The sequence below is a fragment of the Podarcis raffonei genome, chromosome 9, assembly GCF_027172205.1.
Source record: "Podarcis raffonei isolate rPodRaf1 chromosome 9, rPodRaf1.pri, whole genome shotgun sequence".
NCBI classification, from domain to species: domain Eukaryota; kingdom Metazoa; phylum Chordata; class Lepidosauria; order Squamata; family Lacertidae; genus Podarcis; species Podarcis raffonei.
Genome location: NC_070610.1, coordinates 1,708,301 through 1,721,567, shown reverse-complemented (window position 1 = coordinate 1,721,567; position 13,267 = coordinate 1,708,301). Strand labels below are relative to the sequence as shown.

Sequence of the window (13,267 nt, the reverse complement as noted above, 5' to 3'; positions counted from 1 at the left end):
TTTTTATCCTTTCCCTGCCAATCAGCTCTATTTTTGTTCTTCCAGCCCTTTTAAAGTTCTGAGCTTTAATTTGTATTTACTGCTTCTTTGTTGTGAACTGTCTTGGGAACGGTGCGCACATATACACTGATGCTGATTTGCTAAATTGTGGTTATGACACTGAGTCCAGAGCTTTGGCTCATATGCTGCTTTCCATAAGTTGCTTGGTTTTTTAGCTTCATGTCACAGCAATATCTATTGAAAAGCCAAGAGTCAAATGCTGCATTTTATCAGCTAGTGCTGACTCTGCAGCAGACTCCCTATGAATTCTTTAAATACTTTGAATTATGATATTGTCCATTTGGGGTGGCACATGCTAATATTGATTTAAAAGTTGGGGATCACCAAGTAACCTTTTATTTTAAATCCCCATTTATTAACACTGTGGTTTCTATAAATGTTCAAGTTTCTATTTGCACCTGCGGCTTCCTGCTGTACCAGAGGTTGGAAGGGCAAAGGTGCTACTTCCTTTTGGAATCCAGCTCAATATTTTTCTCATCCTGACAAAAGTATACAGGAAGGAAGGAAGGATCTGGCTGGGACTAACCCATTAACAAGACTTTCCAACCAGAAGAATATGCATAAATGTCCTACCAAAGCATAAATATATCCTACCTATGTTTGAGTTTCTGTGAGCCATCTTACAGTTTTGGAACTCTGAAGTCTACCTGGCAGTGATGGAAAAAAGGATTATTGTCAGCACAGCTATGGGATTTGGAGGTCCCAAGGCTAGCAGATCAGCCCCTGACACAGCATCCTGTGCACGTTTTTATCCATTTCAGTTCCAGTGGGAACTTGCTTCCTCCTCTCCCTTCTTGCCTGTTGGGATAGTTTAATAACCTCTGCATGCTCACAAATATTTGACCTCTACTTCTGAGACTTGACTCTCAGTGCCCAGCCATATGGACTGAATAAAACAAAGCTTTAAAACAAGAAAGAAGTTTGTGTTCTTCTAGCTTCCTGTGTTTATATGGTCTGTTTTGGGTGGTGTTAAAGCTGATGTCCAGCTGCTTCCTCTACAAGACTGAAAGCCAGGTTGGAACTTTGACACTGACTGGCCCCAGATGTAAAACAAAAGAGGTGTGCCATTGTGGAACATAAGGGGCAGAATACCAAGCCCTTGTGCCATGTTCAGCTAAACTGTATTTGTGTGAGATAAATAAATATCTTCCTATTGTGAAGGATAGCATTTTAAAGATGCGTTTTGAAGCCTCTTCTACAAAAGTCTACTTTATGGTACCTTTGCACAGGAGAGTATAAAGCTTTGCTCCTCAGAACAGTGAAGATCTTCCCCCATAGATGGGCAAATTGGATTGTACGAAAACAAGCCCAAACTCTCCATGTTACACAAATCAAAGTTTCAATTTTTAGTGTAATGATCCATGTTTCAACCAAAATATTAATAAATTGTGTAAGTTGAGGAATTGCATTTAAGAGCTTAAGTTCTTCTCCTGTATTTGACAATGTCTGCAATGAATACAGGCTTTGCTCCTATGTCTAATGGCAGTGTGGTGCATAGTTGGGATGGGAAACCTGTGGCCCTCCAACTCCTATCAGCCCCAGCCAGCATGGCCAGTGGTCAGGGATAATGGGAGTTGTAGTCCAATAGATTCCCTATCCTTGAAAAGCATGACAACACCCCTGGTAGTGTCCACCATTTTTGCTCTCAAACTATGAATCACATCTACAGATAGCTTTATAAGTGTTTGTGTTGCCTCCCTTAGGAAACAGGTTGCTTCCTTACATCCATTGCAAATTATGTCCTTGGTTAGTAGAACTGACACCCCTTACATCACTCTTCTCTAAAATGCAAATGGCTAGTATAGCATCTCTCCCTGGAGGCAGCAAGATTGATGTGGATCCTCTGTTCCACCTAGACCTTCCATTGATCTGCTCGTCTGGGCATTAATGGAAGGCTTATTTCAAAGAATACCTTGGTTGTGCATCCAAAGAGATGCATTCATCATAAACTACAGCCTAACCTGTCTGCCTCTTACATACATATATTGTAATAATATAGCAAAATTTGAACAATTTGAAAGCAACAAAGTGCATTTTCTTGCAGCATAGAAATAAATCTTCAAAGTCAGCATGGAAGGCAGATACATCAGCATGTGCTTGCAAGGCATCCCCTTCATCTCTCTCAGGCTTGGGTAGGTGTCATTGCCCTTAGATTGTGCCTGAAATGAACAGAGCAGAAGGCTATCTGTAAATGTCATTGTGGCACTCATATTCTGCCTAACACTTCTTCACAGACTGCAGTTGCTGTAGATACATTTTTCTTTAAAAGAATTGCTGTAAAACAGGTGTGAATTGTTTTATTAGCCATTTCCTCTTTTCTTTTTTTGCTGTCATTTTATATCCTCAAAATGTTTCCAAGTAGCCAGAAGGTCCAACTCTGAGTGTGGCTTGAGTGCTGGCAGAGATGGCAGTGGCTCTAAGCTGATGCAGAATTTAAAGGGGGGGGAGTGTTTATCTGACTGCAAGGTAGAAGCAGGATTCAGATTTGTATTTACAAGCTTGTTGCTCTATAGAGTTTGGTGGATGAGGGATAAAATAAATGACTTTTGAATTGGAAATGTATTTCATTTCTAGCAGGGGCAGGGCACTTGCTCAGTTGCATGGTCATTAGGTAAAGGTAAAGGACCCCTGGACAGTTAAGTCCAGTCAAAGGCGACTGTGGTGCACATCTCGCTTTCAGGCCGAGGAAGCCGGCATTTGTCCACAGACAGCTTTCCATGTTATGTAGCCAGCAGGACTAAACCGCTACTGGTGCAACGGAATACCACAATGAAAACCAGAGTGCATGTGCTTTCGAACTCATCTCGTCTCGGGGATTCAAATGGCAGATCTTCCGATTGGCAAGCCCAAGAGGCTCAGTGGTTTCGACCACAGCATGGCAATTATGCTGCACAGTCACACACTGATCTAGTTTCCTGTGCTTTCTAACATCTGTACAAAGTTCTTAGGAGCTCTCAACTGGAAGCTCAGGGTGAGGTTCCATCACTACGAAGATGGCACTGCAGCTCTGTTTCTCCTTGCCGCCTGCATCAGGGGATGCTGTGCAGGTGTTGGATCAGGATCTTGAGGTAGTGAGAGTCGAGTGACTGCCAGTAAACTGAAACTGAATCTTGAGAAGATGAAAGTTTTGAGGCTTGGTGGTTCCCAAATCTGGGAAATAGTAAGGTGACTTGCTGAAGATAGGGTCGCACTCTCCTTAAAGGACCATGTGCATAGAATTCTCCCATGCTCTGTCACTTGAGGTCCAAGTGGCCTCAGTAAAACAGAGGGCCTCTTTCCAGTTATGGATGAACCCCTCAGCTACTGCCATTCCTGGATGGGGATAACTTGGCCTCAGTTGTCCATGATCTAGTAATATCCCACTTGGGAGATTGGATTGAATTGGGGTTCTGCAGCTTAACAATTGTCCTTAGAAGCAAATGTTGCTCAAGTTGCTGGACAGTACTTGGGAAGAAACATTTAAGATTACACTGCAAGTCTGCTTGCCAGATGACAAACTGGTATATTAAAGTAATAGTAATGTGAAATATTCTTCTACAGTTTTCTGTTGCAACAGTAATGGAGAACCCAATGACCACTTCATCTCCCTTGTCACATTTTCCAGAAGATGATGGCTCAAAAGAGAGTAATGACGTTGTTCCATCAGGGTAAGCAACTGCTCCTCTAGTTTTGGCTCATGCATACATAGTCCACTATAGGACCTACAATGGTGATTTGCTGAATATTTTTCCTTTGCTTTGGTTTAAAACACCCACTTCTAAACTCTGTCTTCAGTGACTTATTGATACTTGTTTAGAAAAACACTTAGCATTTCCCTTTGTATGTTGGAGAGGTGGTTTTCATGTGGTGCTTATTCATACCTGAAATAAACTGCACCCAAAGGGGTGGTGTTGATCAGCTGAGGTAGATTTCCTTAGTATTGGTGATGTGATAGACCTGCATAGTTTTTAAGACGATGGAGTATATGAGCCATGGCCACTGGCCGCTTCCTGAGGGGATGCTTTGCCTTTGACGGTGCCCTTTTTGGTAGTTTTTTGGTAGAACCCCTCTTGTAAACGCTCCAAGGAATGGGATAGAGCTAGTGGTTAAAGCTCAGTCTTTCATCCCAAGCTCCAGCATGATGACTGTTTAGACTTCCTTGGGCTTTAGAACATCATTCTGTTGGAATACATGATAACTGGGATAGACTGTAAGAGAAATTGTTCTGGCAGGTGCAACATGCCGTGTTCTGACGGTCATTCTTTGGCACGTGTTTCTTTCCAACTACTTTTGATATTTGCAATATCACACAATATCCCAGGGAGTAAAATAGGAAGTACCTTTTCCTAACAATTGTGGGACTATATTGCATAATTACCTATTTCCCCCCCAGGCTAAATCATTCAGAAGGATCGTGCATTGGCAGTGCCTCCCAGTCCGCCAACAATCCAGATTTTGCAGAGGACTTGCTGCACAGTCAACTGTTGCGAAATGAGTCATCTAATAAAGCTGAAAATAGCGAGCCAAGGCCTGAGGAGGAGGTAAGCAGAAATTAGAAGAAGTCGTCTTCCTCCACCTAAATTCTCTATCCATTCATATCTTCAAAAAATAAAACAAGAGAGTTGATTATTTGGAATTTGATTAGCATTCCTCTCCTCTGTAAATGGATAACACCTGCAGTGAAACAGGTTATGCTGTCATTCCTAATCCTTCCTTGAATGAGTGACTGACAGTAGAACTACAGCAATCCTAGGAAGCTGGCATAAGTTACACCAGCTTAAGTAAAGCTCAGGAAGCCCGGGGCGGGGGGCAAACACGGCTGAGGTGGTCCTAGCCTGGTGTGGTGGAAATAAGCCACTGAAATACAGAGAGGCCACCCCCCCCCCCGGTCAACAAGGCGATGGGAGCTGCACCCACCTGTTGACATGCAGGGGATAGTTCCCAGGTAGGTACAAACTGTGAGGTCACACAGAGATAACCCATGAGAAGCTGCTCAAATATCAGCTGGTAATTCCCGACATCATTTTTTTCTGAACTTGCTAAATTCTTTGCTACAACATTTGCTTTGTGGCAAGGAGTTCCCATTACCCAACTTTCCTCAAACTAAGTGCAGTCATTGACTCTGGGGATATTGTGGCATCCTCCCCATTTTAGCCATAATTTGTGGATCCAGAGGCTTTAGGTGCAGAAGGCACTTTTCTTTTAGTCCCTCCTCCCCTACTTCCGTTATTTTAATGTTGTATTTTATTTTTGTTTTTAAGTTGTAATCATTCATCTTGTTTTTATTATTGCTTGTAAGCCGCTCTAAGCCCGGCCTTGGCTGGGGAGGGCGGGGTATAAATAAAAAATTATTATTATTATTATTATTATTATTACTTCCCACAAAGCATTTTTACTCATCTCCTGTAATGTCTTGCCCCATTCTCTTCTTACAGCCAACATGTACTTTACCCCACCCCCCTGCCAACCCCCACTCCAGTTTCTTTCATCCTTCCTTCCTGGTCCTTTTACATTTTCTTCTTCTCTTACTATAAGGGATTTCTTTTTATTTTCTGTTTATTTCTTTAATAATAATAACAATAATAAATATTAGACTTTTATCTCAGTTTCTAATTACCTTCAACACCTCCTGTGCCCTTTCCCCTCAGAGGTGGGAGACGTTCCCCCCACCCCCACTTCTGTATCCTGGCCTCCTCTACTCAGCATGCAAGGAGTTCCTGGTGCGGACGCTTGCCCATCCCAAAGGCTTTGGCACGGCTAGTGGGTGGGGCCCAGGGGCCCACCTGAAAGTGGCTCACGACCCATGGGCACATCCCAGCCTACTGTTTGAGAAATATTGCTGTGGATTCCCAAACAGTTTTAAATTTATTAAAATTGCGGTTGATTTTCTGGCAGCTTTGTCTATCTTTAAAACCTTAGTACATTTTGTACGTACTTTGAGTGTGGCTTATCCCCAAATCTTCTGTTTTAACTCTTCCTAACTTTTCATCGGGCCTTTCAAACCATATCAGTCTTGGTTTATTTATTTTGACATTTTTTAGTCTTTAAGGTGCCACAAGTTTTTTTTGTTTTGGCTGCAGGAGACCAACATGGCTATCATGTAGGAAATTTTTGAAAACATTTTTTTGGGTTGTGTATTTAAATCCACAATAAAATTATCTACAATTCTTAAGAATTTCTGATTTTGGCTTTACCAGTGAAAGCCGATTCTGCCCAAATTTAACCCTTACACTCTTATCTGATCCTCACCATGCCCCCTTCTCCATTACTTAACAACTTTGCTTGTTGAACACAGCTTATTTTTTGATGTATTTGATCATGCCTGCTTGGCTGAACCATAATTTGATTGTTGAAAAAGAGTACAGTGGTACCTCGGGTTAAGTACTTAGTTCGTTCTGGAGGTCCGTTCTTAATCTGAAACTGTTCTTAACCTGAAGCACCACTTTAGCTAATGGGGCCTCCCGCTGCCGCCGCACGATTTCTGTTCTCATCCTGAAGCAATGTTCTTAACCTGAGGTACTATTTCTGGGTTAGCGGAGTCTGTAACCTGAAGCGCATGTAACCTGAAGCGAATGTAACCCTAGGTACCACTGTACCAGGGATGTTTACTGAAGCTGTGTGTGAATGATAAAAGCATTTGAGATGCTAATGTAGGTTTAAACCTGGAGCAGGGATCCATGGCCCTCCAGATGTTGCTGGACTCCCAGATTCTAACACCCCTGACCACTGGCTCTGCTGCCTGGGGCTTATGGGTGATGGGAGTGTGACAACATCTCAGAGGCCACCTGTTGTTGTTCTTCCCTCCAGCTTTAAAGGAACTGATGTCTCACACTGAACTTTCCTCTCCCTGTCTTTGTAGCAAAGAACTAAGAGAGGAGGCTGGTCCAAAGGGCGAAAGAGGAAGAAACCCTTAAGGGATAGCAATGCTCCTAAATCTCCCCTAACAGGTTATGTGCGGTTCATGAATGAGCGGAGGGAGCAACTTCGAGCGAAGAGGCCAGAAGTTCCATTCCCAGAAATCACCAGGATGCTGGGCAATGAGTGGAGCAAACTCCCTCCTGAAGAGAAACGGGTACTATTACATTACTTTCCTTTATTCTGGAATTTGGTGCTTTATTTCAAAGATTTCCCAGGTGCTAACAGAAAGTCTATTCAGGTAACTAAAGAGGGATTCTAGAAAATTACGTGCTCATTTTAGATAGGTAGGGCCTAAATTTTCTCTGCAATGTAACATAGCCCTGTGAGTCTTCAGGAGAGAATCACAAAGTATGTCAGGACAAGAGTTTGCCTTTGCCCGTAATGGGAATGGGGAAATGGCAAGCCGGATTGCTAAGAGGTAGAATTGCTTCATGCTGTACATTCATCAGCACAGCTGGTGTCTTGGAAAAGACAGGATGCATATTGAAAATGGGGGTGCTGTTGACGATTTATCCTTCCACTTAGAAGGGCTGCTAGTGATGCAGAGAAAGCTAAACTCACTAGGGTTTTGGGTAGGAAGATTTGCTTCATTAGTCTATTTTTAATCAAAAGATCCATCCCAGAATGGGGATTGTGAAGAGGGGGCTGATGGGCCCGGAGTGGCTTACAGCAGTTTTTCTAACAGTGCAATCCTACACATGCTGCCTACTCAGAAGCAAATGCCACTGAAGAGCAATGGGGTTCTTTCCTGGGTAAGTGGGTGTAGGATTGAAGCATTAGTGATAATAGTTTTGTGCCCAAGGGACTTGCAATCTGCAGAAATGGAATGGTTTGGGGAATAGGAGGCCGAATAAAGAATGCCATTGTAAGCATATACCACATCATTAATAACCTGTCCACAAAAACATCCAAAAAATGGTGCTTCTTGCATGTGTTCTAAGAGGTGCTGCAGTGTGAGTTACCCAGGAGATAGGTGGATCTTCATTCCCACCATGCCTCATCCTGTTCTCCCCCTTGGTGTTTGCCCGTCTTGGCCACAGCCTGTAAATGCTTAGAATTGACATCAGCTGTGGCCACACATTTTCTCTGCATCAAGCAAGAGAACCTAGGGAACCAGCAGCGGAAAGTGGGGCACCCCAGGCCTGGTTAGGGAGAAGCTGGGATATAGTCTGTCATCAGAGACCTTGCAATGGAATTGCTGGATGGGGGCGAGGAAGCCAGGATGCCACCACCTCAGCTCTACCTGTGATGCAGGGCGACCTGGACCCTTGAGAATTGCTCCTGTGCCCAGTTGTGGAGGACTTGCAGCAAGGTGGGGAGGGAAATTTTGGCTGCAGTTACGAGCACGCTTATGTTAGGAGCAAGCCCTATTGAAAAGAGTGGAATTTGTTTTTAAGCAAATATGCCCAGGATTTCTCTTTGGGAAGAGGGTAACTCTGAAGGAGTAAAGAGGAAGAATAGCAAAGAGCTGACTGAGATAAACCCCTGCTCCCTACATAGTTAATATAAGAGCAGCCGTGCTGGAGCAGACCAAAGCCACAATTCTGCTTCAGTGGCCACCCACATGCCCATGGAAAGCTCACAAGCATGGCATTTATTTCATAGGATCACAAATTGAAGAGTTAAAAGGGACCCGGAGGTTCATTTAGTCCAACCCCCAGCTATGCAGAAATTTATTTTGTTTCATAAAATTTATACACCACCCAATTATTAAAAACAACCTTAGAGTGGTTTACATGACTGGAAGAGCCACCTGTCGTCATTCCCCAGCAACCAGTACTCTTAGGCATCCTGCCTCTGGTTCTGAAGATAGTGATAGCCATGGTAATTAGCCACTGATTGCTTATTCAAAATGGGGGTATCCTGTAGGCTTACATAAAAGCATTACGATATTGCCGTATGTGTATGAGGGTTACCCCAGGGCCTCCAGCACCAGAATCTCTTGTATTGCATCTTGTATACAGATACGTGCAGTCACTCTGGCCCTCCACAATTATTTGCCTCTCTAGAATAAGTAAAACTGCCCATACTCTTTTCATTCACCACCAGTTTCTAGATAAGGCTATAAAGTAGAATAAGAGGAGAGGCCTGGAGCAAATTTAAAACCAAATGGAAAAGGAGGGAAGAGAAGCCTTTATGGAAAAGGGCACAATCATCTCCATGCTAGCTTGTGTCTACTGTTTAAGTTCTTTACACATTGACAGCTCCCTTTGAAGTCTTCTGCAACCAAGCTCCGTTCATTAAGCAAATGTGACAGAATGCTCCAGGCAACATTTGATATGATTTCTTTAGAACTATATTCAAGCTCATCACTGTTATGAAAGCTAAAACTCTGGATTTGATTCATCCCATACGGATACAAGGGTGATGTGATTTGTGCATGTGAAGTTAAACTTGAGATGCAATCTCTTTGTCTTTTCCATTTATAGCCCACCCCATTGCAAGAGTTCAAGGCAGGGACCCATTACAATATAGGTGTACTCACATTGGTTTGTCTTGGCTTAACTCTGGCAAGTAAGTGCCACTTCAGATTGGATGGTTTTATGTATTCAGAAAAGCATAAAGTGGACATATCCAGAGGATGGATGTTACACAGATGAGGAGCAGCCACAGAGATGTCTTTCTGTGTATCCTTGACTTTGGCATACAGAAGAAGGAAGCCTCAGCTGACCTTAACCTTTGGCATTCAGTTTCTCCATTTACACTTCTCCGTTCTGCTTATTCAAAGATTGCAGCAGAAGTTGACCTGCCTGGTTGACTTGCTTGGTGCACTGAAGCAGGGGACGAATGATCTCTTCTCTTATTGCAGCGCTACCTTGATGAAGCAGATAGGGATAAGGAACGTTACATGCGGGAGCTGGAGCAGTACCAGAAGACGGAGGCGTACAAAGTTTTCAGCAGGAAAGCACAGGACAGGCAGAAAGGCAAATCGCATCGACAAGGTACTGAACTATGGCATAGGAGTCCTTAAAAGTAACTCCTAGAACTGTTGACTAGTCTGTCTATTTTGTTCTCATTTAACAGGTATTGAATAATGGTTTGCAGTAGGTCACGGCCACTCCATTTAACTTGTTCTCCCTTCCTTGCTTTGAGCACAGGATGTACCTGCAATGTGGATACTGTATTGGTCCAAATATAAGCTGCACTTTTTTCCCAAATTCCGACCATGAAAAATTAAAGTGCGGCTTGTGTTTGCGACCTTACGATATCACTGCTGAAACAGCTGCCCCGGAGGGCCGTCGGGGGTGCGGGACAATGGCGCCCATCCTGACCGTGGCCCCCAAGCCTCCCCTGAACTGCTGGGACAAAGGTGGGGAGGCCTCCGGCAAAGCGGGCGCGGCTCCCTCTCCCCAGAGAGCAGCCTGGGAGCGTGGGGCAACAGTGCGACGCCCACCCACCGCTCCCAAGTTTGCCCCCAAGCACAGGTCAGTTGCAGAGCATGGGACTTGCCCTGAAGCCAACACAAGTATTTTAAGCACAACATTTTTTTGTGTTTTGAAGGCACAGATATCTCTGTTGTTCACTGTGAATGTAGCCCTAATGTTATGGCCTGACCATAGGTTGCGAAGCAGTGATGGGTGACCCCCACCTCCTCAAACAGGGTTGGATCAGAAATAAGCCATGCTATTCCCCATCCCGTCTGTAAAAGTGAAAAATAACTTGGCTTGTTTTTGAGCCAATCTGAATTTGGACTGGAGGCCAGCAGCAGCAGCAGCAGCAGCAGCCCTAAACTCCAAGCTTCCCTCCCTTATCTCCCCATAAGCCTCCTTGCCTGCCCCCTGTTCCTCCAAATACTCCCCTTCCTTCCTTCCTTCCTTCCTTCCTTCCCTCCCTCCCACCCACCCCTTTTTCCTGCCCCACATGCCTGGCTGCTGCTGACACTCTTAATTTGGGGGGGGGGCAGGAACAGGGAAGTACCACCTCCTTCTGGTGCCACATCCAAGAAGCCCACAGGGAAACTATTGAAATACCCCTTGGGAGAAACTGCATTTCCCAGGATTGGCTTAGGGACACATTTGCAGTGGTACCTCGGGTTAAGAACTTAATTCGTTCTGGAGGTCCGTTCTTAAACTGAAACTGTTCTTAACCTGAAGCACCACTTTAGGTAATGGGACCTACTGCTGCTGCCGTGCCGCTGCTGCACGATTTCTGTTCTCATCCTGAAGCAAAGCTCTTAACCTGAGGTACTATTCTGGGTTAGCGGAGCCTGTAACCTGAAACGTCTGTAACCCGAGGTACCACTGTATTTGGGTATTCTCTCCCCCCCCCCCGAATTTTAAAGGTGCTGCTTATATTCGGGTACGGCTTATATTCGGGCCAATATGGTACTTATCTATAACGAAGAGTCTTGTGCAACAGATTAACATGGGCACCACTTTGGAAATCATTTTATATGTCACTTGTACCCTCTTTCTCCCCGCCATCTCCCAAACCAACTTCTCATGCCCTGCATGTCTTGCTAGCAGCAGGTGTGCAGGGGGAGACTGGAATTCCTTAAACATTGCACAGGTACTCCAACTCCCTTCTAAAAGCAAGGGAGGAAAGAGTTTCCCTGACCTGTAGCAGGTAGAATAAATATAAACAGATGAACTCCTATAGCAGGGGTAGGCAACCTAAGGCTTGGGGGCCAGATGCGACCCAATCGCCTTCTCACTCCGGCCCGCGGACAGTCCGGGAATCGGTGTGTTTTTACATGAGTAGAATGGGTGCTTTTATTTAAAATGCATCTCTGGCTTATTTGTGGGGCATAGGAATTCATTCATTTTTTATTTTTTTCAAAATATAGTCCGGCCCACCACATGGTCTGAGGGATGGTGGACTGGCCCACGGCTGAAAAAGATTGCTGACCCCTGTCCTATAGACTAATTTTACTCTGAAGGTGATAGACAGCTCCAAATCCACAAAAACTCAGGTGTAGCCACTCTGCTCCTCTTAGTCACTTAAAGACTGGTTGCTTCTGGAATCTTTTGTTGGCCCTGACATTGGGTGTCCCAGTTCCCATGATATAGAGGCACAAATGTATGTTTGAATGCATTGCATCCTCAGGGGGCTGGACAATATATAGACCTGTTGTTGGTTTATTATTAGTATTAGCAATAGTATTAGTGTTAGCATTAGTATTAGTATTACTACTGTTTATTACCTGCTCTCTTCACCCCAAGGTCCCAGGGTGGGCTTCACAATATGTAAACACAATTTTTAAAACAGTTTAAAACAAAACTTTGTCTCTGCCTATCACAGCAATGGTCATTTTTTAAAAAGTTACAAATAACATGGAATAACCATTCTCATAGGGATATATAGTGTAACTAGGAAAGGAATTAAGGGATGTGTCTCAAAGTTACTCAAGAAATTGTTTCCCTCTTTCAAAATTCATTTTGTTTCCCTTTTTGTTTTGTTTTTTCCAGAAGGAGCACGACAGGCTGCCCATGACCATGAGGTAAATTTGCTCATACAGCCAAGCCTGACTTTTAAATAATACAGTAGTTTAAGTTTGGCCAGGGGTGGGGTGGGGGAGAAGTGGGGGGTGACATGATCCAAGTGTGAATTGTGTGATGCTGATCAAGGAACAAAGGGAAATAAAACCATGATCTCGGCATACGTGATTTCTTTGTTTCCTTGGCTTTAAATGGAGCTCCATTTAGTACTTTTTCTGGAATGCTGTTCTTATCACAGTACTCTTACCAACAAGCTAGGTAGACTGTTTTCTAGCCCAAGGTGCTCCTGTATGCAGTCTCCCAAAGCCAACTTGCTCCATTTCATTGGCCTATGTAGGTAAAGCTCTCAACCAATTTCAGCAGCCTGAGTTCACTTCTAGCAGAGATGTTAATAAGGTGTAGCTTTTTCATGCATACATAAAATAAAATAAAAAATCCTGTTCCTATTGATCTTAATGGTATTGTCCCAGGCAAGCACTTGGATTGTTTAGGGCAGGCTGACAATTTTCAGTCACATATTTTGTAATGGGTAGGTAAGTGGCTTGAAAGAGCACTGGTGTTGATTTAAAAATTGTTATCTGACTGGGAGTAATACAAAATCGGAAATGATAATGAAAATTTCAAGATAGGCTTTGCGGACATTTTCTGTGTTTGTTACTCCTCCCTGCCCACTCCACCCCACCTCCCAATTATTTCTCTGCTAGTGTCATCAGGTTTGGGATAATTTGTGGAACCTGAACACTAGGGCGTATTCTAGCAGTTCAGAGAATTATTTTCCAGACTGACACTTGGTACAAACGTCCCTCTGTCTCATTTTAAGGATAATGAAAGAAGCATTGGTTTTGTATTTCTCTTCTAATTTATGATAAATG

General features: G+C 43.7%; 1 protein-coding gene across 8 annotated transcripts in view; it reads left to right on the top strand.

Annotated features, from left to right (window-relative positions):
• Nucleotides 1-13,267, top strand: part of HMG20A (high mobility group 20A) — a 66,408-nt gene that overhangs the window by 37,786 nt on the left and 15,355 nt on the right. For 4 of the 8 annotated variants that reach the window (XM_053402669.1, XM_053402672.1, XM_053402668.1 and 1 more), the window contains exons 2-6: nt 3,601-3,707; nt 4,433-4,580; nt 6,899-7,111; nt 9,767-9,899; nt 12,366-12,397. In XM_053402669.1, the coding sequence (XP_053258644.1) occupies nt 3,619-3,707; nt 4,433-4,580; nt 6,899-7,111; nt 9,767-9,899; nt 12,366-12,397 (615 nt within the window). In that variant the 5' untranslated portion in view covers nt 3,601-3,618. Of the gene's footprint in view, nt 1-2,104; nt 2,193-3,600; nt 3,708-4,432; nt 4,581-6,898; nt 7,112-9,766; nt 9,900-12,365; nt 12,398-13,267 lie in introns of those variants that run through there. The other 4 variants (XM_053402673.1, XM_053402667.1, XM_053402674.1 and 1 more) reach the window with 4 other exon arrangements.